This window comes from Fundulus heteroclitus, chromosome 9 (genome assembly GCF_011125445.2).
Source record: "Fundulus heteroclitus isolate FHET01 chromosome 9, MU-UCD_Fhet_4.1, whole genome shotgun sequence".
NCBI lineage: Eukaryota > Metazoa > Chordata > Actinopteri > Cyprinodontiformes > Fundulidae > Fundulus > Fundulus heteroclitus.
In genome coordinates, this window is record NC_046369.1 from 20,209,593 (window position 1) to 20,234,342 (window position 24,750).

The 24,750-nt window shown below is 43.5% G+C and overlaps 1 protein-coding gene across 3 annotated transcripts in view; it reads left to right on the forward strand.

The window, feature by feature from the left end:
• Positions 1-13,008, forward strand: part of tnfaip8l1 (tumor necrosis factor, alpha-induced protein 8-like 1) — a 33,024-nt gene extending 20,016 nt beyond the window's left edge. The window contains exons 1-3 of one of the 3 annotated variants that reach the window (XM_021324251.2): positions 3,957-4,497; positions 6,944-7,223; positions 10,761-13,008. In XM_021324251.2, coding sequence (XP_021179926.2) covers positions 6,952-7,223; positions 10,761-11,049 — 561 coding nt within the window. In that variant the 5' untranslated portion in view covers positions 3,957-4,497; positions 6,944-6,951 and the 3' untranslated portion in view covers positions 11,050-13,008. Of the gene's footprint in view, positions 1-3,956; positions 4,498-6,941; positions 7,224-10,760 lie in introns of those variants that run through there. The other 2 variants (XM_021324250.2, XM_036141199.1) reach the window with 2 other exon arrangements.
• The last annotated feature ends 11,742 nt before the right edge of the window (positions 13,009-24,750 follow it).

Here is a 24,750-nt window from a genome sequence, read left to right on the forward strand (position 1 = left end):
CATTCCATTGGCAGATAATCTTATTTACCTGCTTAAATCAAGGCCAAATACACTCCATCCATCCATCCATCCATCCATCCATTTTCCGAACCGCTTAATCCCTCATGGGGTCGCGGGGGGTGCTGGTGCCTATCTCCAGCGTTCACTGGGCGAGAGGCGGGGTACACCCTGGACAGGTCGCCAGTCTGTCGCAGGGCAACACAGAGACAAACAGGACAAACAACCATTCACGCACACACTCACACCTAAGGACAATTTGGAGAAGCCAATTAACCTAACAGTCATGTTTTTGGTCTGTGGGAGGAAGCCGGAGTACCCGGAGAGAACCCACGCATGCACAGGGAGAACATGCAAACTCCATGCAGAAAGACCCAGGGGTGTACTCGAACCCAGGACCTTCTTGCTGCAAGGCAACAGCGCTACCCACTGCGCCACTGTGCAGCCAAATACACTCATTTCAAGAAAATTTGACTTATTTTTAGTTCCGTTTTTGCAGTGAATACAACAGTATCCTTTGTTATCCCTTCTTCAGACCATTTCTACAGCTGTGTGTCCACATCTGGACCTTATCCTGACTGTTAGACACATATTGTGGCTTTATACATACTTTTAGTTGAAAACAAGTCTGTTGGTTTCAGCTCAGTCTGCTATGTTTTGGGAAGGGACCACATCCTCCAAACAGGTTTAAGATCTAGGAACATGTTTTTTTTTTTTTTTTTTTTTTTTTGCCTACGGGTCTAAAATGTCAATGTGGTGACGTTTGTGGCACTTTAAATTTCTTCCTTTTTACATGCATCATGTTGTTTTTAAAAATAAATATTATCAGCAAAAAATGTCTGTGGTTGTTGGAGGAAATTGCTCTTTGAGGGAGGTTTTTGATGCACCTGTTTACTCCTGGCAGTGTTACGGCAGCGAGTGAGCCCCGCTCCCTCTGGATGAGAAACAAGCACACATGGACCGTATCAGGAGGCTACTCTGTTGGCAGGACACAGGCCTCGTGGGCAAGGATCACCCTTTCAGCTCTGGATAGATGATGTCCAGATGTCCCAAACAAACGGACAAAAGGATTCATCAATAATCCCGACATCATCCAGTTCTTATGGATTTCACGCGGGCTTTCAGTCTCTCCCTGTTATTACTGAATAAAAGCGACGTCTTTGCCGTTCTTCGCCTCACAAGGTCATCCAAATATCTTGGTCTCATTGGGCACACAGATCTACACCCACCTGCTCTCGACTTTTAGCAAGCAATACGCTGGTGGCAATAATAGCATGCTGCTGATTCCTTAAGAGGAGGCACTTCTTGGACACTCCTTTAACGCCTATACTCTCTCTAAATCTGTTTTATATGTTCGAATGTTGCACCATTTGAGTTGCGCTGCATAAATGATAACATATTGGACATTTTTCTTGCTCCCTTTCAAACTGTTCTGTGTTGCACTGGGATCTTTATTTTTAATATAACAGGAAAAAAAAAAAAACCCTGTTCTCTACCATTCCTGAGCTCTTGGCGAGCATCAACAGTCTCCCTTTTGCCAGCTGCTTCCTAGTATTACGTTACGGATTCTCGAGAGACGAAGGTGGAGGAGTTTGGTTTTATAAACCTGTTAAATTTGACCGTCTCCCGGCTTTTTTTTTTTTTTTTTCCTAAAAGAAATGTCTGCGAACGAGGCAAAGCCCATAGAAGCTAATTAAGACTTTAGAGCTTAGTAAAAGCCGTTCTGAGAGCCGAAACCTCTCGGGTTGGCTGAGCGTTTGCGTAGCTCTCCTTTTTTTTATTTTATGGTTCTTTATAGCAACTAAAGAGCATTTCTTCTTTAGAGATTGCTGGGTTTTCTTCAGTAATATAATAATAATAATATTAATAACAGGATGGCTAGCAAAACCTTGACGTGCCCCCTCAATGTTTCTCCTGAGTGGCTCGGCTTGTACACTTCCCCTCCATATTTGAACTGTTTGTATACACAAACCCTGACAGGCAAACACGCCACCTCCTCTCCTCCCTTTCTCCCCGGGCCCTGATGTCTGTTGCTCGCCGGCAGGCTACACAGCTGACAGGGTATGATGGCTCCGGTCCCTGACGAGAGTGGAATTTAATGAGCGCTGTGAAATCTCTCTCCAATCTCAGAAAGTGGTCCATTATCCATCAGCACTTCTCAAAACTGATACGTGTCCGTCAGAGGGAGGAAAACGGGGAGGTGTAAATGCAGACCCCTTTTTATTTTTTTTTAGTCTACTGAAACAGGATTCTGCTCTCAAGGCAGACCAGACAAGCTGATTTTTTTTCTTCTTCTCTCAGTCCAGTCATTACTGCCTCTCTTTCTTTTGTTTTTCATTTCGCTCGCATTGCATCAGAGGCAGATTGCAGCTCAGTTAAGGTAGTTATGTTGAAGCGGTGGACAGGGGGGGGGATCTGCCAGCAATCCCTCTTCATCAGCCAAACCAGAGACACGATTAGGCGTCCGGCAGCCACCGCCCGCGAGACGAGGCCAGGACTGCGGCGGCGAGCGTCGGGGAGCGTTCTGCAAATGAGCTCTCATTCAACTCCTACGTTTTCACGACGTGTCGGCATTGATGTGTAACACACCTCCGTCCTCTTGTTTTCTCTCATCTCCCTGGCTTCAGTCTCGGCTCGCCCCCCCCCCCCCCTCTCCTCTCCTCGCGCGTCTCCTCTCTGGGAGGCGTCCTGTTGACGCTCTCCAAGGAGTCTTATTGATATGCTTAGAGAGGCATTGCAGACGGAGAGAAAGAGAGGAGTGAAAGTCAGACACTGCAGCAGGAGATTCACTGCCTTCTTTCTACTTCCATCAACAGTGAGGGGGAAGAAAAAACTCACAACTCACCCCAGTTGGGAAATCTCATAGCTCCATTTTCTTGCTTTGGATTTGTAATTACGGCCCTGCAAGAGGATCGACAGTCGGCCTTTTGGGCTTATGCTCAATTAATCTTTAGGGCCCCTTTCATGCGGAGACGTAAAGATTAACTCTCTATCATGATGTCAATGGGACACTTACTTAAACGCAGCTTCGTAGTTTTTATTTTTTTTGCGCGGTGACATTTTCCAATAATTCACACGTCTGAGTCGCTAAAAGGAAGGAAATCGGATCCGACTGTCGCGTCTGATTTATTTTTCAGTTCCCCCCCCTGAGGAGTAGAAGTGTTTCCTTTATATCTGTGTGCGTTTCGTCACTTCCCCAAATTCCTCACTCTTGGGATAGGCATTGTTTATTTAACAAAGGAACGGATGCACTTTAAGTTTCAGTTGCAATTACATATCAAGATATAAAATGAGATGAATTGTATGACTTTGTCAGTTTTTCCTTTGAGAAAGCGTTGTAATTATTTCAATCACATGCCAGAACTTTACAGATGCAAACGTGCTATGCCTCTATGTCACTGTGACCAACAGGATGGGAGTCGATTTTGTTTTTTGTTTTTGTGTAATTATACTCCCCAGTCAAAACAGATGATGCGAGCCAAAAATGCTCCTTTTGCGTATCTCCTGTAATGGGTGTAGTAAAATTTGGTGGGTTTTTGCTCTCTTATAGCATGAAGGCCTATTCTTCTTAAATGGAAAGAGCCCCACTCCTCTAATCGTTTTTTTTTAACATTTACATAAAAAAAGACCTGTTAGAAATATTTAATACCTCTGTCAACCAATGGAAACCCCTTTGTTGGCATTAGAGCAATCAGACCCTTCTTTTATTTGAGTTTCATTTTTGCATGTTTCCGCTGATGATTCTGAGGATGAGCTAAAAAGTCTTTGGAAGGGTTGGAAAGCCTCTTTGCCATCACCCTAATCTTTAGCTCAGTCCACACATTCTCTGTCAGATCCAAGTTGGGACTCTGGCAAATACTTAATATAACATTCAGGCAGAGGAAACGTTGCTAAGAGTAAAATATTGCTTTAAAACAAAGGTGCAAAATGTTATTGCTTTATTGTCCAGTTTGTCTTAATCCCCAACTGATCGTTCTATTTTTTTTTCATGCATTCATTCATTTATTTATTCCTGTGGGGTGAAGCATTTAGTTTGATATCTTGGTATTGGCTGGATAGGATAGGCTGTTTAGTGCTTTCTGAAAATCATTTGTTACGATTTGTGGTGGTGTTTGTTTCTATATTGTCAAACAATATAAAAAAAGGTTAAGTAGAAACTGTCCCTGGGTTCCCATGAAAGGGTTATAATGGTGTTTGCTAGGGCTATTGCCAATGTACTGTTATCACAATATCCATACGGTATGCATGTTCCCTTAATAGTTTTAATGATACTAGTTGTATAATGCAGCATAGGAAGCTTTAGGAACTAAAAAAAGCACCTTTAAAACAGGGGAATGTAGCCGAGAGAGTTGCTGAATGTTCTCTGATACAGACTCAGTGAAGCGCCGGTATCCCAGCGTAATAGACCGTGAGGTTGTGTCCTTGTCCCTTTTCCACTCGGGGCAGGAATAGCAGCCAGACTGTGATGGCAGCGCAACGCAGTTTGAATCAGCACCCAAGGTAGATTGCATTCATTTCCACAGTTTCCACAGTAGCATGGTCCCTTTTGTCTCTCTGCCCTCTTTTCTGCAGAGCTCTCCCTCTGCACATAATATCAGCCAGACCGATATAATCAGCATCCTCAGCAGTCTAGCGGCACGGATGTTGTTCGTGTTGAGGAAACGGCGACAAACTAAACAATGCTCATATGCCACAGTGTAGAAAGAGTCCATTTTATAATATAATGTTGGATGCCTGTTTTTTTAGTTTTGAGATGATTTGGCTTGAATCCACCCTATCAGGAGCTCCAAACTGACTACAAGCCTTCCTTTGCTATGAGAATGCATCTCTTTCTTCAAACTCCCTGTGATAAAACTTCTGTTTACCACAGATAAGCTACCCACTACTGATAAGTACAGAAAGCTCATTCGTAAAAGCTGATCTATCCCTTTAAATAACTACACAGCACATTGCTGATGTCTCCTATGCCCTGGTTTGTAATGCCATGCACACAATCATAAATAAACATGATTAAAACTTGGAGATGGAAGGTTGGATTAAAGACAAAAAAAAGCAACAAAATGCATCTAAGTAAATAGTAGGGCAGCTACAAACAGAGTTTCCTTACCGGACTATTTCCATTCATTTTCCAAGTCGCTGGAGTTGAGGGCTGAACGCTGAAAAGGCTACAAAATGTTTAGTCGCATTGTTTTAACGCTTGCAGGTGCATCTTGATGAATTACACAATCGTTAAAACATTTGTTCATCAGTAATTCAATAACTTAAGCTAATTTTATGTAAATGCTAACATGTAACGTCATTTATTTCAAGCTACCTTACAGCTGGTGGAAAATGGGTCTGGGCGATATTGAAAAAAAAAATCCTATCATGATTATATTGGTGGCATCAGTGGATATTAAAGATTAAAAACACGCAGTTTTTACACGTGTCGCTGCTGCTACCGCATCTGTTTTGTAAGAATCCACAATTTCGTTTTGATAGAACAGCAAGAAGTGCCTCGACCGGCTCACCTTGCTGTGCTTCCTCGTGACTTTAATTTGATACCGTCATTGGCTAAAACCAACCTTTGGTAGGCGGGCACTAGGTGTCATTTCGCCCAATCAGCTCGGAGAGTTCTGCTAAACGACCCTCCTTTGCCCAAACGGAGCAGTCCCGCACTGATGATGATGTGCAGAACATGAAGTGCTACACGTTATCAATCTGGCTGCCAGGTTGCAGTGTGGAGGGTGTCAGAGACTCAAGTCAGCAGTTTTCCACGTGACTGAGTGAACCGTAACACTGACATAACATTTCTATAATAAAAAAATATTTTATTGGTCTTATGTGAAGTTAAAATTTAAAAGCTGTTAACTGTATTCATCAAAAGTAAACTCTTACACTTGATCACTGAGTGTCTTGACTCTAATATGCTATATTAATTTAGGGGTTTGAATGAAGTAATATAAATCAACTTACCATGATAATCTGATTTATTGATATGCACCTGTGTTGAGTAGTATGCATGGACTCAAGAACATACAGAGTTTAAATGGAAAGAAATGTTTTTAATGTGAAATTACAGCTCCTCTCTCTCCCTATGGGCAGATCCAGTTTATGTGGTATTTATGTAAACGAGTGTTTTTAGAAATTAAGCTCATCGTACGGCTGCGGGGGGAAAAATAAACACGTTTCTGTTATTTTTCCACATCCTCCCAGGTGATGCAGGGAGATTCGAAAAAGGTTAAAAAGAAAAATGGATTCTTTTTCTTTTTTTTTTTTATTCCTTTTGAAAAGAGGAATGTGTAAACCTGCTGTGAAAGCCGTCGGCCCCCATGACCTCCCACCATTCACGGGCTTTTATCATGCGCGCAGCCTGTCACTGAGTCACCTCACTTGGCACACAAACACAAAGAATCACACTTAAAGTCGGGCCCGGCGCATGCGGGGACTGATCTGCAGCTCGCTTTAAACGCAAGCACGTACACACCCTGCTCCCTGGACGGGTTTGGGGCGGACTAGACGTCCAGATTACACCTGCTGCCCTGCCTGCTTGCAGCTTGAGCGACGTTACTCCCGCACTCGTGATGACACATTCCTCTCTTAACTACCGAGCCAGAGGGGTGCTGGCACTAATTTGGCAGCTGCCTCGGCTCATTATCTGATAAAAAGACGTTTTTTTTTTTTTTTGGCCCTGCAGTTTTTTTTGGCCCTGCAGTTAAAACACTATCAGTGTAAACGTTATTTGCAATAACCTCACACGTCGCAGGCTACCATGGGAATGCACGGTCAAACAGGATGTTTGGTTAAAAGGTTGCTGTAGTTACTAGTTTTGTGTGAACTGCAGAGCGCCATTGAACAAACATCCTCTTTTATAAGCACGTCCTGTAATCTGAGCTATAACTTGTTGGGGGGGACAACCATTAACCAAGGTGCTGTCGTCTCTTTTTGCTCTGTTCCCCTGACCCAGACTTGACCATGGACTCCTTCAGCACCAAGAGCCTGGCCCTACAGGCACAGAAGAAGCTAATGAGCAAGATGGCCACCAAGAGCATGGCTAACCTCTTCATAGACGACACCAGCAGCGAAGTGCTGGACGAGCTGTACCGCGTGACCAAGGAGTACACGCGCAACCGCAAGGAGTCCCAGAAGATCATCAAAAACCTGATCAAGATGGTGGTGAAGCTGGGAGTGCTCTACAGAAACAACCAGTTCAACAGCGAGGAGCTGATCCTGGTGGAAAACTTCAGGTGAGATGGAAAATATTCCCTTTAGAAACCATTAGAAGGTTTTTCTGGTTATATTCTCGTAATCTTTGTTTACTGGGAGCTAATGTGAAATATCACCGCAAAGTAAAGCAAGAAGTTGTTTTCAATCTTGCTGTTGGGTGCAATTTTTATTTAGCTGCAAGTTGGTTAGGGCATGTCCACCAGCTTTGCATATCTACAAATTTCAATGTTATTCTATTCTTCTTGCTAAGCAACTCAACTCTAGTCAGATTTGTTGGGCAGGTGTGGCCACAACGTAGCTCACCACTGCCAGCGTGTAAGTGAATGGGTGGGTGGGTGAATGACTGAATATAGTGTAAAATGCTTTGGGGCCCTCAAGCATTGATAAAGTGCTATACAAGTACAGGCAATTTACCATTATGCACTACTTTTTTATGATCAGTCATATAAAATCCTGATTAAAAAATACTCAGCTCTTGTGTTTGTAACAAAATATGGTTGTGAATATTTCTGCCAACCTTCTCAGTCTGCAACCCCCAAAATAACAGAGCCACAGACTAGTGACCCCGTTTCGGCAGGTGTGATTACTGTTTTCTTTTTTTTTTTTTTTTTTTGGGGGGGGGGGGGCTAAATTACAAGAATAAAGTCGTAAAATTATGAGAATAACGTAGTATTTTTTTTAAGAACTCCTACAAAAAAAAGTGAAGCCTTCCCCTTGTGTTAATTTGAAGAATGTTGAGCATGTTGTAAGGTTATACTTTGGTATCGGTTTCACAAATAAAGAAATGCTTATTTTAGCGCATCAGCACCAAATCATGTTGCGACCCCTGCTGTAAAAAATACTGTATGTCGGGCAGTTGACTGGGTTTCTGTTGATTTTATTTTCCTATTGACTTCATTTGTTGGACAAGCAGCGGACAGTATTTATTCTCGGTTGCTTTTGCATTATGGAACAAAGTCATTTAATGAATAAATACCATTATGCTAATGTTAGCGTTACATCCACCAGCATATTGCCGTTATCAGGTTTGAACAGGAAGCACAGCAGGCCTGCAAACCTTCCTGCAGCGCTGAAGACCCAGTTTCGAAGGTATGTTGGTATTTACGCAGGGGGAAAGCAGGTAGTTTTTAGCTTACTCTGCCTGCTTCTCTTTCAGCCTCAGCTCTGATGGCCTCTGCTGTGGGATTAAAGTTTGCAGGGTTTATAAAAAAAACTGATACATTCTCTTTTTTTATCAAATAGACTTTTGTAACAAACAAATCAGCAGTTAAACACACTCATAGGTCTCCTTTGTGAGGCTAATAACGGAATAAAACTATTAGTCATGTTGCAGAAAGTTGGCAGAGAACTTTATCCCCATACTCCTGTTATACTTGACGCTTAATTTCTTCATCCAACCTCTCAGAACAGCATTCGTACATGTAAACATGGATACAAACATGAGAGAAAATAAATAGAAAAATTATAGTCCAAGCTGCACCTTCATCTTTAACCCCACACAGCGAGAGCCTTGAGTTCTAGTGCCATCGTTACAAGAAATACAGACAGCAGTGGCCATAATCCTTCTCAGAAGCCAAGGGTTACATTTTTGGTGGACAGTCACAGCCCAACTTCAACTTGGAGGACAAGTTTTCCTTTGAGGGGTTCGATTTGAAGTGAAAGGGTCAAATATGCATAAGGTTTTTAATCTGATCGTTGATCCTGTTTCTTTATCCACTGGTGACTGACAGAAACTGAAGCATGAAGCGCAGGGTTCATCGTGTTCAACTTTAGGTGCAGCAACACACTGCAAAAACGGAACTAAAAATAAGTAACATTTTCTTTAAATGAGTGTATCTGTCCTTGATTAGAGCAGGTAAATAAGATGACTTGCCAATAGAATAAGATTTTCCCACTTAAAACAGGAACAATTCATCTACATCATCTTATTTCAAGTGCAGTATGTCTAATTATCCTTTTTTAGGGGCAAAAATACTCATTCCATTGGCAGATAATCTTATTTACTGGCTCAAATCAAGGACGAATACACTAACTTTAAGAACATTTTACTTGTTTTTAGATCAGTTTTTGCAGTGAAGGGACTGGAGGTCCGTGTCAATAAATTGATAGAACTGCAACCCAGTTAATTGAGAAACGCACTTCACAACATAAAAATAAAAATAATAGAACTTTATTGATCTCACAATGGAGAAATTCACTTCTGCATCTTAACCCATCCCCTTGGGGAGCAGTGGGCGGCGCCTGGGAAGTGATCAGAGGTTAAGGGTCTTGCTCAGGGACCCAGAGTGCAGGCTGTGGGGATTGAACCGGGTACTTGCATCCTTCTCAGAGCGCAGGCACGCTGCTCTAACCACTTGGCCACCACTTCCCCCCATAAATTATGTTCCCTGACCAGGAATTGAACCCGGGCCGCAGCGGTGAGAGCGCCGAATTCTAACCACTAGACCACCAGGGAGCTCTTAGCCTTGGTTAGCCTTGGTTAGCCTTCAAAACAAACTGTTTTACTGGAAGGTGCAACAAGTATCAATCTTAGGCTAACTTTAGTCTGGCCTTCACAATTCTCATCAAGAGTTAAACCTGTGCAGCCTCGTTCTGAATGTCCAGACATGCACGTTCATATCAAAAATGAGCAAGAATCTGCTTTGGAGTCTGTGAAGATATTTTAGGGCCTCTGAAGACGCCTTTTAGCATCTTGCAGTCAGCATTAGAGGTGAACTCGCTCCGACGGCCAGACCTTGAACTGTTGGCTGTCCTACAGAGATTGTTTAGAGACCTCTCTAAATCCCTTAGCCAGACTGCTACAGTCTTGTTCCTAAAGGGGAGCCTCAGACAGATTTTTGGATCTATCTCGCTCCCTTTAGCAGTCAGGAGGACAGCAGACTAAACGCCTGACGTTTAAACAGGACAAGCCTTCAAAATGCTGAGTAAGCATGTCCTCACCATGGTCACTGGCTGATTGACAGGCTCACCGTTAGCCCAAAGTGACATGGTTCCCATTTCAGGGTTCCCTGGCATACAGTATTAATAGATATGGCTGAACTTTATTTGTCGGAGGTGTTTTAATTTGCTTTCTCTTCTTCTCAGCAACTTCCTCATCCACACGGGGTATAACCTGTCTTCGTTTTCCAGCTCGGGTTAAATGCCCCGGTTTGTGTTTTATTAGGCCGTTTGACTTGAAAACCTCCGACTTAAAGCAACGTTGTTTCTCAGGAGTCGACGAACCTTGCGTAGAAAACCTGCAGTGGAGTGGGTTTTGTTCTTCGTGTGCTGATGGAAGCAGCTTAATGAAATTGACGTTTACATCCCTTTTGTATATTTTCCACTAAAACAGTGAAAGTCAGAGGCCTATGAAGCTGACATAAATGCACAGTCTGGAAAACAGGGATCTGTATTAGCGTGGAGGACAGTGCTGTGTTGGGGAAGGAGGGGGGGGGCAGTGAAAGTTTCCTCCAGAAAAATCACAAGACAGCACTTTCTATTTTTTACTCTTGCCGCTGCGCTGGTGCAGAAACTTACAGCCGCTCTCCTCCTCCTCCTCCTCCTCCTCCTCCTCGCAGGAAGAAGGTCCACACGCTGGCCATGACCGCCGTCAGCTTCCACCAGATCGAGTTCACCTTCGACCGCCGCGTCATGGCGGGCATCCTGAACGACTGCCGCGAGCTCCTGCACCAGGCCATCCGCCGCCACCTGACCGCCAAGAGCCACTCGCGGGTCAACCACGTCTTCAACCACTTCGCCGACTGCGACTTCCTGGCGGCTCTGTACGGGCCCTCCGAGGTTTACAGGGCCCACCTGCAGAGGATCTGCAACGGGGTCAACAAGATGCTGGACGACGGGAACCTCTGACCCTTCGTCCTACCTCTGCGTCGTCGGCGCATGTTGTTGGATTTTCTCGTTTGTTTCTTGTTGTAAAGGTGACAATCGGGAAACATTTGCCCTCTCCACGTGTTGCCGGCTTGTGGATGTCGCCGTACCGACGTTCCCTCACCGAGTTTGTCCAAAGACTGTTTCTGTATTTAACAGCTTAAACATACAGCTCATTTCTTTTTTGTTTTATATATATATATATATCCATAAATGAATGTAAAAACTTTACGCTCTTGTTAGTATACATGACAACTGTGCCTTGACAGCCCGATTTTTAGTTTTTGCTTTCCTTTCATTAAAAACGTGTAAACCAAGGCACAGGCCTCACCTCTGCTAGATCTCTTTAGAGAACGCGCCCCTAGAGAGGAACAGTTGAGCTAAAGATTTTTGTTTTTCTTCCAAAAGTAGTTTTTGCACTCATTTCTGAACAAGCGCTGTACCGTTTTTTCTCGTTCTTTCGCCGTTGTGAAGCACAGCAAGTCGGGTAATCCTGCTTAGCCGGCGTTTTCCTCCGCTCTGAAATGCATTCAGAGGAGAAACCAGACGTTTGTTTCCCAAAAAGGCTGCTGTTGACAGCAAATGGTCTGCTTTCTGGCCACCACAACAGACGTAATGTGCGTGAGTCACAGGAAGGCACTACAAACAAGAGGGGATGTGTTTGTGCCGCACATTGTCGATTGTCTAGAACGCCGCTCTGGATGCTGCGCGGCCGTCCGGTCGGGAAGAGCCGCTGCGAGGAAAAGCTCACACCAGGTGCAAAGTTTTTCCCCCGTCGGGGAATCTCTAGACGTCGGAGCCTGCTTGGTCGATCAGAACCGGCCAGGTCTGAGCTAAGGCGGCTCCTCGTGAGCGGCCGGCTGAAAGACGGGCTCGGAGGACCAGGCCGGGTACAGAGATGATCACAGAGACAAACACGGCGCCTGATTGAGCTCTCCCACCGCAATTACTGCTCCTCGCTCCGGGGTGGCGTAATGGCCCGGAGCTCGCCTCTGTCGGGCAGCCTCTCCATTCCAGCTAATGTGATGGAGGCAGCCACCTCTGCCTGCACGGAGCGAGGAGTCCTTTAATGGATTGAAACATGTTGTTTCTTCCCTCTTTAAGGAGCATATGAATAGTTACACCTATTTCTCTCTCTCTCTCTCTAAGCTCACATTATAATGGATGTCTTTCCTTTTTGTCCACCTTGTTTTCTTTCACCGGCTCTGTCTGGGAGATTGTTTTGTGCTGCGGCCTCATTTAGTATTCTTTCTGTGTGTGTGTGTGTGTGTGTGTGTGTGTGTGTGTGTGTGTTTGTACCTGTGAGGGAATTGGAAATTGAGCCGTGTGATAAGTGCTATGCTTTCCCAGATAGGATTGCAGAAACTTTAACTTCTTCTTCAGCAGCTCGGCCAAAGAAAACAGCACTGATGAAACTCCAAATGCTTCCCTTTTGTCGGAGGAAAAACTCAGTAAAGCTGCGCACACTTTGATTATTGACGATAAGGGACACAAGGAACGTGACTGTTGTGGTTTCAGGCTCTTTTAATTAACTGTTTTTTTTTTTTTTTACACCATTATTATTCTTACATGACTTCCTAGACTTTTTTTTTTTTTTTTTTGTCTTTCTCATTTTTGGACCCATTTGACCGCATCATTTAGGAAGGCTTTGAAGTAAATCCCTTCCCCCTAAAGAGTTGACTCTTAATTGTCCTTTTTATGGCATTTTCTCCAGTCCGACCACATCTCAGGGATAGTTTAAATCTGCTCATTTTAAAATGAACCCAGCCGCCTCATTTATATTTACAAAAACATTTGATATTCCTTTCATGTATTTTTTTTTTTTCCACTTTTTTTTTTACTGTTGTGGATTTTTTTTTTTCTTCACAGGTTGTTTTGTGTGTCTGTACTGTATCCTTACACAACAAATATAATACACGTTACTTTTTAAAGAAAAAGAAATAAACTTTGCCTTGGTCTCTTTTTTTCATCTTTTAATCACGAACAGCGTCATCTAATCAGCATGTTGGACGTTTATCTGGCCGGACCGGGTCTGACTAATCTGTGTGTGTCTGACCTGAATTTCCTCGACCAAATCCCTTACTGTCGCCCGGGAGGGAGAGGGAAAGCACACAAACCCGTCTGACTTGACAAACAATCGGAGCCGGGGTCGCTTTTTTCCGCTTCCTCCCAAGCAAACGCCTCGGTTCAGAGGTAGGGCAGGAAATGAGTAATAGAGAAAGACTTTGGGCTTCTGTTTTTAGCCCTTTTAAACAGTGAGCTCTGCTTCAGTTTCATTAAACCCCTCTGCACGGGTTTACGTCGGGGCCCTAATGCGCCGTCTACTCTGCGAGGTTTTAGACGGCGGAGCGATAATTTGTCCTGAAACGTGTTCGCCCGTTCTCCCTGTAGCACACTTGAAAATCTGCTGCAGAACTAAGTGGCCATTTATCCTCTAATGTGCTCATTAACTCAACATGAGTTTCATTGCGTGCAAGTTCAGAGTCTTTGCGTTGTGACTGAAGGGCTTAAATGCATCCTTGTTTTCTTTCTACAATCTTCTCCCTTTTGTCCTGTGATGTTAAATAAAGCAAAAGGAAAAACGTGAATCTGAAAGATTTCTGTTCGGCTCCTCCTCAGAGGGAAGTTGTGTAAGACGCCTTTACAGCAGGGGTGCTAAATTTTTCCTTTTTTTTGTCTCTCTAATACATGATATGAACACAGTGGCTTGCAGGAGCGCTTATGCCTCTTGAGCAGGGGCGCCACCAGGGGGTGGCCAGGGGTGGCCATGCCAGGTTAAAGCCACAACTTCTCTGTTTGGGTAATTAATTGCGATAGGCTATCACAACGTTGTGGAAATCAAAGAGTGACACGTGGCTTTTAACAGTTTTACTAATTAAAATCTGAACCGGGGTGCACATTTAGATCTAACCCTAACCCCCCCCCTGAGTTTGTACAGTCCTTTTGTAGAGCCGTTCGTCCACCTGGAAATGTTTTGTGGTTCTGCATGTCTAATAGCTTTCAACATCAAAACACTACGTATTTGGTCACTCTTCTTTTAAAATGGCCCCAGTTCAGTCAAATTGGACACAAAGTTACCATAAACCTTAATTTTTTTTCAAGTCAAGTTGCAGATTGCTGATTGGGCTCAGACCTGGACTTTGACTAGGCCGCTTTAACACATGATGAAGCCCTGATCTAAAACCTTGTAGCTCTAGCTGTGTATTTAGGGTTATTGTCTAATTTTTTTTATAGCCTCTACCATTTTTCCCCCCAGGATTCTCCTGTGTTTCGTTTACCTGTTCATTGCTGTAGCTAAGCATTCCCACAGTGTGATTCTGTTAACACTGTGCTTCACAGTCTAGATAATGTTCTTCAGGGAATCTGGAGTTTTTTTTTTTTAAAGAAACACCATGCTTTGCATTTGGGTAAAAGAAAAAAAAAACAAGACAATCTTTTCTCTCATCTGACAACTCAAAGTTGAAATATGACATCTTGAGGCTTTCTTTAGCATCTTCTTTTCTTCTGACCTTTCCAAAAAGATTCTTGAAGTGTAAAACAAAACATAGTGCTGTGCCTGACGGTCCTGGTAGGTTTGCAGTTGTGCCATGTTTTGGAAGGCTTGTTTTATTTTATTTTTCTACATTTTTAAGAAAAAATAAAGGCCACGTATGATTTCCTATCCTAATAAAATACTACAATATCTGGTTGCTAAATCCCAAAATGTGAAAAAAAAGAGTTGGGAATACGTTTTGCAAATCAGTGCATGCGCTTTGCATATTGTTTTCCATCCTAAACCTGTGTTAAACATCTGCAAAACTCTCCTTTACCTGTCTGCTGTGTTCCTTTTGTCTTTGGCTGTTTATTCACTAATGTTCTCGGTGAATAAATAATCCTTATAAGGATTCTTGCCATCGATTTTTACCAAAGGCTGAATCCCGATGCTAGCCACACAGATTTTCATCTGTAAAGAATCTTGAAAGCCATAAAATCCACATACACAGTTATGCACTGCTTTGTGTCCTTTTGCTTGAAATCCCAATAAAACGTATTGTTTGAGGCTGTGACATCACACAACACACAATGTGTAAAAATAGTTCAGCGAGGCCCTCTAAATACATCCTGTTGACAGTCAGGACCGGCTTGCCAGTGGACCTGAACGAGGGCCGTGGTCCATGTTGGTGAAGCCAGCTTCCATTGGGGGCATAATTATCATTTCTACATAATGAAGTGACTGCGAAGGAGCCGGCCTGCATTTTAAAAGGGGGAGCTGGATGTAGGAAGCATGCAGAGAACCCCATTACTCTTCCTGCTCAGGTTCGGTCGCTGATTACCGAGTTATGATCAGCAGAGCAGACACCTACAAGCTTAACTAAAGAGGAAGATTGAGCTCAGACGCTCCGATAATTCCCGAGCACTAAAACGTAACACGGCGACGGCGTGACCTGCTCTGCTCTGTGAGTAAAAGGACAAAACGAGCAGCACTTTCCCCGCGCTCCATCCCTGCGAGGATGCAGTTAGTTTTGGCACACGGGAAAAAAAGAAAAAAAAAACGCGCCTGGCTGCGTGTCAATGCAGGCTCAAATACGCCAATGTTTGAGCTCTGGGTGGTGCAACAAAACAAACCACGGGACGTTGTGTTCAAACAGCAGCATGTTTCTAGATTTTCCTTTAGGATCAAGGCCAGAGTTCTTAAAAAAAAAAAAAAAAAAAAAAAAAAACACAATCCTCTTGGGTTTAATAAGGGTAGCGAGCAGTCAAAGGCCCGAGTGGTGCCACAGAAGAAACAGCAACATGATTCAATACTTGTCTCTGTGATCTTCGCCTCATTGTGTTCATCAAAGGCTGCGAACAGAGACGCGTATTTGCTTATGGTGCTTACAGCTTTATATTTAGTCATCACTAAGATATGTGTTGGTTTCTCCTCCTGTCGTCGTTCCTCATCTCTATGGAAATCCACGTGTCAAGGCGATCATCCCGAACCAACAACTGCATGCGCTCCGTCTAAATCTCATTACGGGGCGCCGTAAAAGGCGAAGCCCTTTTCAGTCCAAGGCCTTTGCTGACATTTTAAGCGCTTCCAAAATTTTCTGCTCCACGCCAATCTCATGTAGGTTAGCTGGCAGAGCACTGCAGACTCAGTGCTGCTTATTATGTATTACTTTGCTTTTGTAGTCCCTCCACATCGTTTCTCATCCAGTATGCTTAAAGGTGCTCTCCCCTCTGGCAAGCACAACTATATGACAGTCAGCTTGGAAGTTAGAAGTCTTTCAGAAATCCCATCTCCCCTCCCCCATTTTTTTATTCTGTCTGTCTCTCTCTCTCTCCGCCTCTTTCTCATTGTCCCCACACCTCTCTCTTCCTTCCTCGCTCTGTAGTCCTCGGAGAACACCTGACTGACGTGTTGTTCAAGGATGAAAAGCACAGCGGAGGGGAGCGGAGGAGAGGGGAGAGGAGGAGGGGGGGTCTGAAAAGCAAACAACTCAAAAAATATACATGAGAAGATGTGAAAGACACAGCCGTACAAACACACACACACACACACACAGAGGCATTCACAGATTCCTGCACCTGAACCCCTCAGGATTATCACCGACAGCGGCCTGGACACTTGAGGCAAGACGGCATCTGCTCCATTCCATTTTTAATCCTTCAAAACAGAACAATATGCCCTCAAAAAAACTTTTCATATGCACCGCGTGTCAATGCGGAGCTAAATAGGAGCGCGTAATCCTCCTCGTAGCGTGCTGCTCTGCTGTCCGGGCGGCTATTGAAAGTTCCCAGGGGCCCCGGAGGCATCCTCGCTGTGACTGAAAGCCATTTTGCACAGCAAATTTTGACAGACTCAGAGGAACGAGGGGGTGGGGGGGTGGCTTTGAGTTTCAAAGCGTTTCTTTTACGTCTGACTTATCCACCGAGTTATGTAAGGTTTTTCACCCTGAAACCCGTCCCTCCAGTGACAGCAAAGTTCAGCTAACGCGCGTTAGCGGAGGAGCGGCCCTGACGCACGCTCTGCTGCCTCTCGACGGGGCAGCCGGTTTGTCGCAGCCACTCAAAAAAACCAGAGAAGGGGGGCGCCGCAGGAGGCGTCGGAAAAGGTTAGGAGGAGACCATATGCTGTGTCTGTTCTCTGGCCGCTCTCAGCCGGCGCACGATGGTGACAAAAAGGCCACCCGTTTGAAAAGCAGAGTCAGGAGGCAGCAGGTCCAGAGCTTTAAAAACGTGTTCACGTGTTTAGCTTCTTTCTGCTTTTGTCCTTTTATTTTCTCTCCCTCTCTCTCTCTCACACACACATATTCAGCTTATTAATATAATGAATGGAGAGGCCAGTCAGCATGACACAGACAGAAGCTGTGACAGCTACTTTACTTTTTATTCCTCATTGACTTTAAAATGAGCGACTGTATTTTGTGTTTGGCTGCCATCTCATTTACAAGCGCGGCACATAGTGGGTGGCTGATTGGTAGGAAAACTGAATTTTAACAAATTCAGCGCCTTTAAAGGCCCTCCCTTGCACACACAAGCACAGGGTAAGTAACTTCCATCAGTACCAGTAGTTTTATTTAAAAAATTTAATTATTGTGACGGCTTTTCAGGTTCTGAGCACATTTATCCTGTTTTAGTCCTCCGACATCACTGTCGTCACAGCAAGATTTCACTGCTATTATTCTTATACAAAGGTTTGAGCAACAAAAACATCAAAACATGAAAGTTCTGGGTTACATGTTCATCTTTAGCTATGATTTTTTTAACTGGATTTTTCGCTCTTGGTCGATTTTGAATCAACTTAGAAAACATCCCACTATTTTCCCTGTTATTATCATTTTTGTACCTAATTTCCAGTGCTATAATAGAAACAACCATGTGCTAGTATTCCATCCATCCATCCATCCAGTTTCTTACTTGCTTTATCCCTCATGGGGTCTAGTATTATAGGTGGTAAAATAAATTGTGACATTATCAAGACACTGCATTCTCCGTTGAATAGATCTCCCAGCTAGAAAGCAGCGCACACTCCTCCAAATTGCACGTATACAGCTAAAACCAGCACTTTACACAGACTGCAAAACCCAAATTTCCACACCGTGGGACAGTAAAGGACGTTTCCATACTGAAAAAAGACACACAACCTTTTTTTTCTGTCTATCAGATTACACCTATCGGAAATCAGACCACATCTTTACACTTTTAGTTCATTTATATTTGTTACAATTGTTACATTATGCTAAATGCTAGAGCACAGGTGTCAAACTCAAGGCCCGCGGGCCAAATCCGGCCCGTCAAGGTAAATAATCCGGCCCTCCAAGAGCCAAAAAAAAAAAGGCATCATGTCATAAAGTAGAGGCATATATCCTTTTAAAGTCTATAAAGTGGCTAAATCTGTGCCTCCTGTAAGTGTAACTCACCCCAATATCAACTATTTTTGCAGATAAACTGTATAAACTGGGCCTAAGGTTGCTAATTTTATGTTACTGTGCATTTTTTATACTTCTATGTGAACTGGAATGAAATTATGAAATGAAAAGTATCTTCTATACACGTGCAACCGGCCCTTTAAATGACTTCATGACACCAAAGTGGCCCTATATAGAAATGAGTTTGACACCCCTGTGCTAGAGTAATACCAGCTTTAAAAATCTTGCTAAAACTATTTACAGTACATTCCCACAAAAACTAAAGTTTAACCAGCCACTTGACAAGGTTCTGATAATGGAGGCTGGAGGAGGGACTTTTGTGGGTTAATACACCAAAAAAACTGAACATTATCGGCATCCTTGAGTTTGGACTACTGAACACGGCGGAAAGATGGCATATTACCTTATTTAGACGTTCCACAAAAACAGTTGTGACGTAACGGAGAAGAAAACGTAACAGCAAACAGATAAATCTGAACAACTTGAAAAAATATGATGCAAAGGAATCTAAAGATATCTAAATAACACCTTGGAAGACTAACTTTGAGTACTTCCAGAGGCCCCAAGAATAAAACAAAAGGTATCTAAGGGCTGAAAAAGTGGATTTAACATGTTATGTCCCCTTTAAACAACCTGGGCATCCTTTCACCAGCTTCTAACAAGAGTTTGCTTTAATGCGGTACCGCGCACGTGACGTCACCGTCTCAAGAGCAACGCCCCTTTTGCCGCTTAGGTAGGGCATACAGGAGAGAACGCATACAGGAGAGAACGCACGGATAACAGATATGACCGACTTTACAGCCGTTAAACTTTCCCAAGACGATGTCCCAGGCACACGGTTTACTGGTCGCACTGTCGAAGAACACACCAACCTTCAGCTCAAACGATGGCTTGAGGTTCGAGGCTTAAAAAGACTGGAAAACTGGCCGAGTTGATGAACGGTAAGCTTTGTTTTTTTTTCCTGCGCGGCGATCATGGCAGCGTCGGCCGTTTTTTTTTTGTTGTTGTTGTTTGCAATCACCGTCCAGGAATGGGTATATGTTTAATGTTTGTCTCATTTGAAATGTTTTTGAGTAAGCTATCCTGGTAGCAGGCTATCATGTTAGCGCCTGCTACCATGATAGCCTATATGCGATCATGGTAGCAGGCGCTACTTTATTAACATGTCGGCCACCAAAATACTCTTACCTTGACTTGATGTCGCTGGAATTGGGTCAGGATGTTCTTCGGTTGTACCCTTTCCTCCGACAAAATGCTTGCTACATATGTACTTGAATTTGGTAACTTTTTCCGGGTTGAACTGTTGTGTAGGCCGACCGCCCCGAAGCGTACACATTTCTCCTTGGCAGTCTTGAAGAAAACATCCTTCATATACGGCCGATCAGCGTAACTCGAGTCGCTGTTGCACGTTCCATAGCAACAATGTTTAAAAACCATGGTCTTAGATTTGGAAAAAGCAGTCGTTTACCGAGTAAAACCTAGGCTAACGCACGTCTCTTACAGCGAAACAACGGCGGCTTTCCGGAGTTTGCCCCACTGCGTACCACGTGATGTGACGTCATCGTGACGTTGTGTTTCTAAAAATAGCTCGCGCGCGGTACCGCATTGGGCCCTTTCCTCCTTACAGATCTGGGGTAACTGAGTCAGGTTTGTAGGCCCATGTACTCTGTAAACACCTTAAGGTAAGAAGATTTTATTGTCCCGCAGTGGGGAAATTCGGGTGTGACGGCTGCAAAGACACAGACAGTAATTGTTAGCAATGAAAGAACAAACCAGTCTAATCTAAAATTAGCTCTAAAGAAACACCAAGAGTAGAAGATAAAAAAAAGTAAATAGAGCAAATAAATATTGCACATATTGGAAATGTTTTTGCAGCAGACAAGACTCCAGCCTATTTATATAACACATGATAATACGATATGCAATGTGCGTGATAGTGCAGCACCCTGCTAAAGTGGCTATGGCGTGTGCAAGTTTACCTTAGCATCTGGGAAACAGTGTGAACAATTATGGCCAAACGTTTGAATTTGAGTTTCTTCAGACCAAAGGACATGTCTCCAATGGTCTTTGTCCCTGTGCGCATTAGCCAATTTAAATCTGTCCTTTTATGTTGCTTGTGGCCTTTTAGCCCATGATAGTGCAGGACTCCCCTCATTGTGGATGATGACAGTCTATTAACCAGATTGAGCGGGCGCCTTCACAACAGCTTTTGCTTTGTTTTGAGGACTTTTGTTTAGTGTATGTAAACATATGGTTTCCACCGTGAGCTGCTCTGAGTTCCCCAGGCAGTAGTTTTAATGCGAAATGCATCGGCCACGCAATCAAAGAGAAGTCCTGCCGAGATGTTTCACAATAAAATGGGGGCAAAGATCAAAGTTTCTGCTTCTCATGGTTTAAAATCTAATCTCACAACCACTGCTGCTGGATCTCCCAGTTTTCAGAGCCTTGGTGTAATCACATTAATTAGTAAAAATAAAAATAAAAACACATTGATTCTGGATTTGCTGTACATGATTCCCTCTGACAACACTCTGAAATATGAGCATTAAGAGCTGCGCAGGGTTCAGCTTATGGCACAGTGTGGCACATTTGGAGGTGCGGTGCATCTGCAAAGAGGACCTTCTCACCTACATCTTCTCATGCAGCCGAAAACCGGATGAAAACATTGATGGTGGTTCAGATAGGCTGAAACTGATGATGGAGGTGCAAAAAGATGAGGTATCGTCTTATTGGACGACTAAGAAAGCAGCAGGGAGGAAATCTATGCACTAAGTAAAAAACATACCCGACGGACTGAAGACCCTGGAGATCATACCATGGTCTTAATCAGGAGTGAGAGGGCCCTAACAAAACCACTTTTGATTATGCAACACACTTAAAAACCTGGAATGGTCCCACTTTTTCCTCTATCACATCTAATAATACATGAAGTATTATCCAAACCACTTCCTACATGTTTGGGTCCCATTTGTAAATGTTTGGCTGGCATATTTAAAAAAAAATCATATTCAGAAAACCAAAAACTGTTTGACAGTGATTATTGACAAAAAAGCCTTTGGCTGCACGTTTCTTGTTAATTGAATTGTTCAGGTCTCACCAAAAATAAAAGCACAAAAAGAGGAGAACGATGGAGTATTTTTAGCGTTTGAGTCGTCAGTCCATTTTCTGCGCTTAATTCATCCTTCGGGCAAAGAGCTCTAAGATAAAGAGCATCCTGGACAGGTCGCCAACCCCACGTAAAGCAAATAAGAAGTGATGGCCACAAGTCATTTTTCTAAGCCCAACTCAAATCTTAAAGGCACAAGTAGGTCGAGTCTGAATACTTTTACAGGGGTTGGACAATGAAACTGAAACACCTCTCATTTTAGTGTGGGAGGTTTCATGGCTAAATTGGACCAGCCTGGTGGCCGATCTTCATTAATTGCACATTGAACCAATAAGAGCAGAGTGTGAAGGTCCAATTAGCAGGGTAAGAGCACAGTTTTGCTCAAAATATTGCAATGCACACAACATTATGGGTGACATACCAGAGTTCAAAAGAGGACAAATTGTTGGTGCACGTCTTGCTGGTGCATCTGTGACCAAGACAGCAAGTGTTTGTGATGTATCAAGAGTCACGGCATCCAGGGTAATGTCAGCATACCACCAAGAAGGACCAACCACATCCAACAGGATTAACTGTGGACGCAAGAGGAAGCTGTCTGAAAGGGATGTTTGAGTGCTAACCCGGATTGTATCCAAAAAACATAAAACCACGGCTCCCCAAATCACGGCAGAATTAAATGTGCACCTCAACTCTCCTGTTTCCACCAAAACTGTCCATCGGGAGCTCCACAGGGTCAATATCCACGGCCGGGCTGCTATAGCCAAACCTTTGGTCACTCATGCCAATGCCAAACGTCGGTTTCAATGGTGCAAGGAGCGCAAATCTTAGCCTGTGGACAATTTGAAACATGTATTGTTCTCTGATGAGTCCACCTTTACTGTTTTCCCCACATCTGGGAGAGTTACGGTGTGGAGAAGCCCCAAAGAAGCGTAGCACCCAGACTGTTGCATGCCCAGAGTGAAGCATGGGGGTGGATCAGTGATGGTTTGGGCTGCCATATCATGGCATTCCCTTGGCCCCATACTTGAGCTAGATGGGCGCGTCACTGCCAAGGACAACCGAACCATTCTGGAGGACAATGTGCGTGCAATGGTTCAAACATTGTATCCTGAAGGAGGTGCCGTGTATCAGGATGACACTGCACCAATACAGAGCAAGACTGGTGAAAGATTGGTTTGATGAACATGAAAGTGAAGTTGAACATCTCCCATGGCCTGCACAGTCACCAGATCTAAATATTATTGAGCCACTTTGGGGTGTTTTGGAGGAGCGAGTCAGGAAACATTTTCCTCCACCGGCATCACGTCGTGACCTGGCCACTATCCTGCAAGAAGAATGGCTTAAAATCCCTCTGACCACTGTGCAGGACTTGTATGTCATTCCCAAGACAAATTGACGCTGTACTGGCCGCAAAAGGAGGCCCTACACCATACTAATAAATGATTGTGGTCTAAAACCAGGTGTATCAGTTTCATTGTCCAACCCCTGTATATTTGTAACCAGAGTTGGGGTCTCACATTTGGAGCGACATCTCTACTAACTGGACAAGTTATGTAACCACTGATTTTAAAGACGTTAACTTTCTTTAAGCTGCAGAACAAGTGATCCAATTCTGTGGTCTGAGCCGGTGAGGTTCATTGCAGACAAACCTTTCTGTTGCGGTGGAGCTAACACCCCGATGTTCTCCAAATGTGCAAAGGTGCAAGATGTGTATTTCAGTTGTTTGCCACATTTGAACGGCAAAGACGTACACTACTTCTACACGTGTCGGGCTTTGAAGTGGCTGGATGAGTCAAATGTCTCAAATCTGCTTGGATCCCAGTCATTGCTGCTCGCAGCCAACATTTAGGCGCTGCTCTCGTTTTATTAATTCAGCCTGAGAAACAAAAGCTTTTCTCCGTGTTGACTCAGTGAGTAACAATTCAGCTCAGATATTTGAAAGCCTTTCAAAACGCTCAATGTAAAGAGACGGGTTTTTCCACACATCAGGGGCTCCTTTCATCTTCTTTTATATTAATTTGGACACTATTAATTCATCAAAAGAAAAGGAAAATAAATATGTGAGCCACAGAGAGAGAGAGAGAGAGAGAGACTGAAAGAAGTCCCAGTTTCTGACATCATGAACAATCAGCTCTGAGTTGCTTTATACTTACATATATCAACTAAACTCATTATTTATGCATGCAAATAAAACACTCTGTGTTGGGTTTAGCTTTTAAAACATGAAGATAACTTGTTGTTACCAAGAAGAAGACTTGGTCAGCTGCCATTCTGTCAGGGGGGGAAAAGCTCAGTTTATTGTGGAGATAAGATTTTTTTAAAATAGCTTTTTGTTGTTAGCAAGTTAACTTCATGTGGATTGTGTTCCCATGTGTTGGGCACAGAATACATTGTTGTAGAAAAAAGCATTGGCACTGGTATCTGATTCATTGCTAAATGAAAGGGTTTGGTTTGTTAAGGACTACATTTGATCCTCTGAAGCTGAAAATATAAAGCGCTTTGTCACGGCTAGTGGCCTTCGTTTGTGTTTTCTCTTTTCATTTTTTTAAGGGTCGTGCAATATCCATATCCACAAGATGTTTTGAGATGGCCAAGACTGGAAACTGAGGCTTTTAAATTTTTGGCTTTTGTAGTCCCCAACTCTGGGTGCTTGCAGTTTCATCCTGGCAAATTTGCTGACTGGGAAACCAGGATGAAAAGTTCAGCTTATGGTCTGTGGGTTTTAGCGGGCACACGAGGAGGCAGCTGCTTTTGTCGGGGTCCTAAGTCAAGATTTAGGATTGGGCATTTCCTCTCTGGATGCCCAGTCGTCATTTGGAGACTAGCCGGTTCAGTTCATTCTGAGGTGTATTCAATGATATTTTTTTTAGTTTTATTGGAACAGTGGTCCAAAACATATATGCAGCGGCCATGTTGCTCACTGACTTCACTTGAACCTTGTAGACTGCTGGGGATGTCCTTGTTAAAACCTGAACCAAAGTAACAAATCTGTCACCATGATTTGTTGGCTGTATGAAACGGTGAGTGGGCGACTTTGGTTAGCAATTTGGATCCTAAAGTGTTTTTATCCAACCAGGCTACTGCAAGGGCTTCAGCCCTATGTCTGCACTGCAAAAACAGAACTAAAAATTTCTTGAAATTAGTGCGTTTGTCCTTGATTTGAGCAGGTAAATCAAATTATAT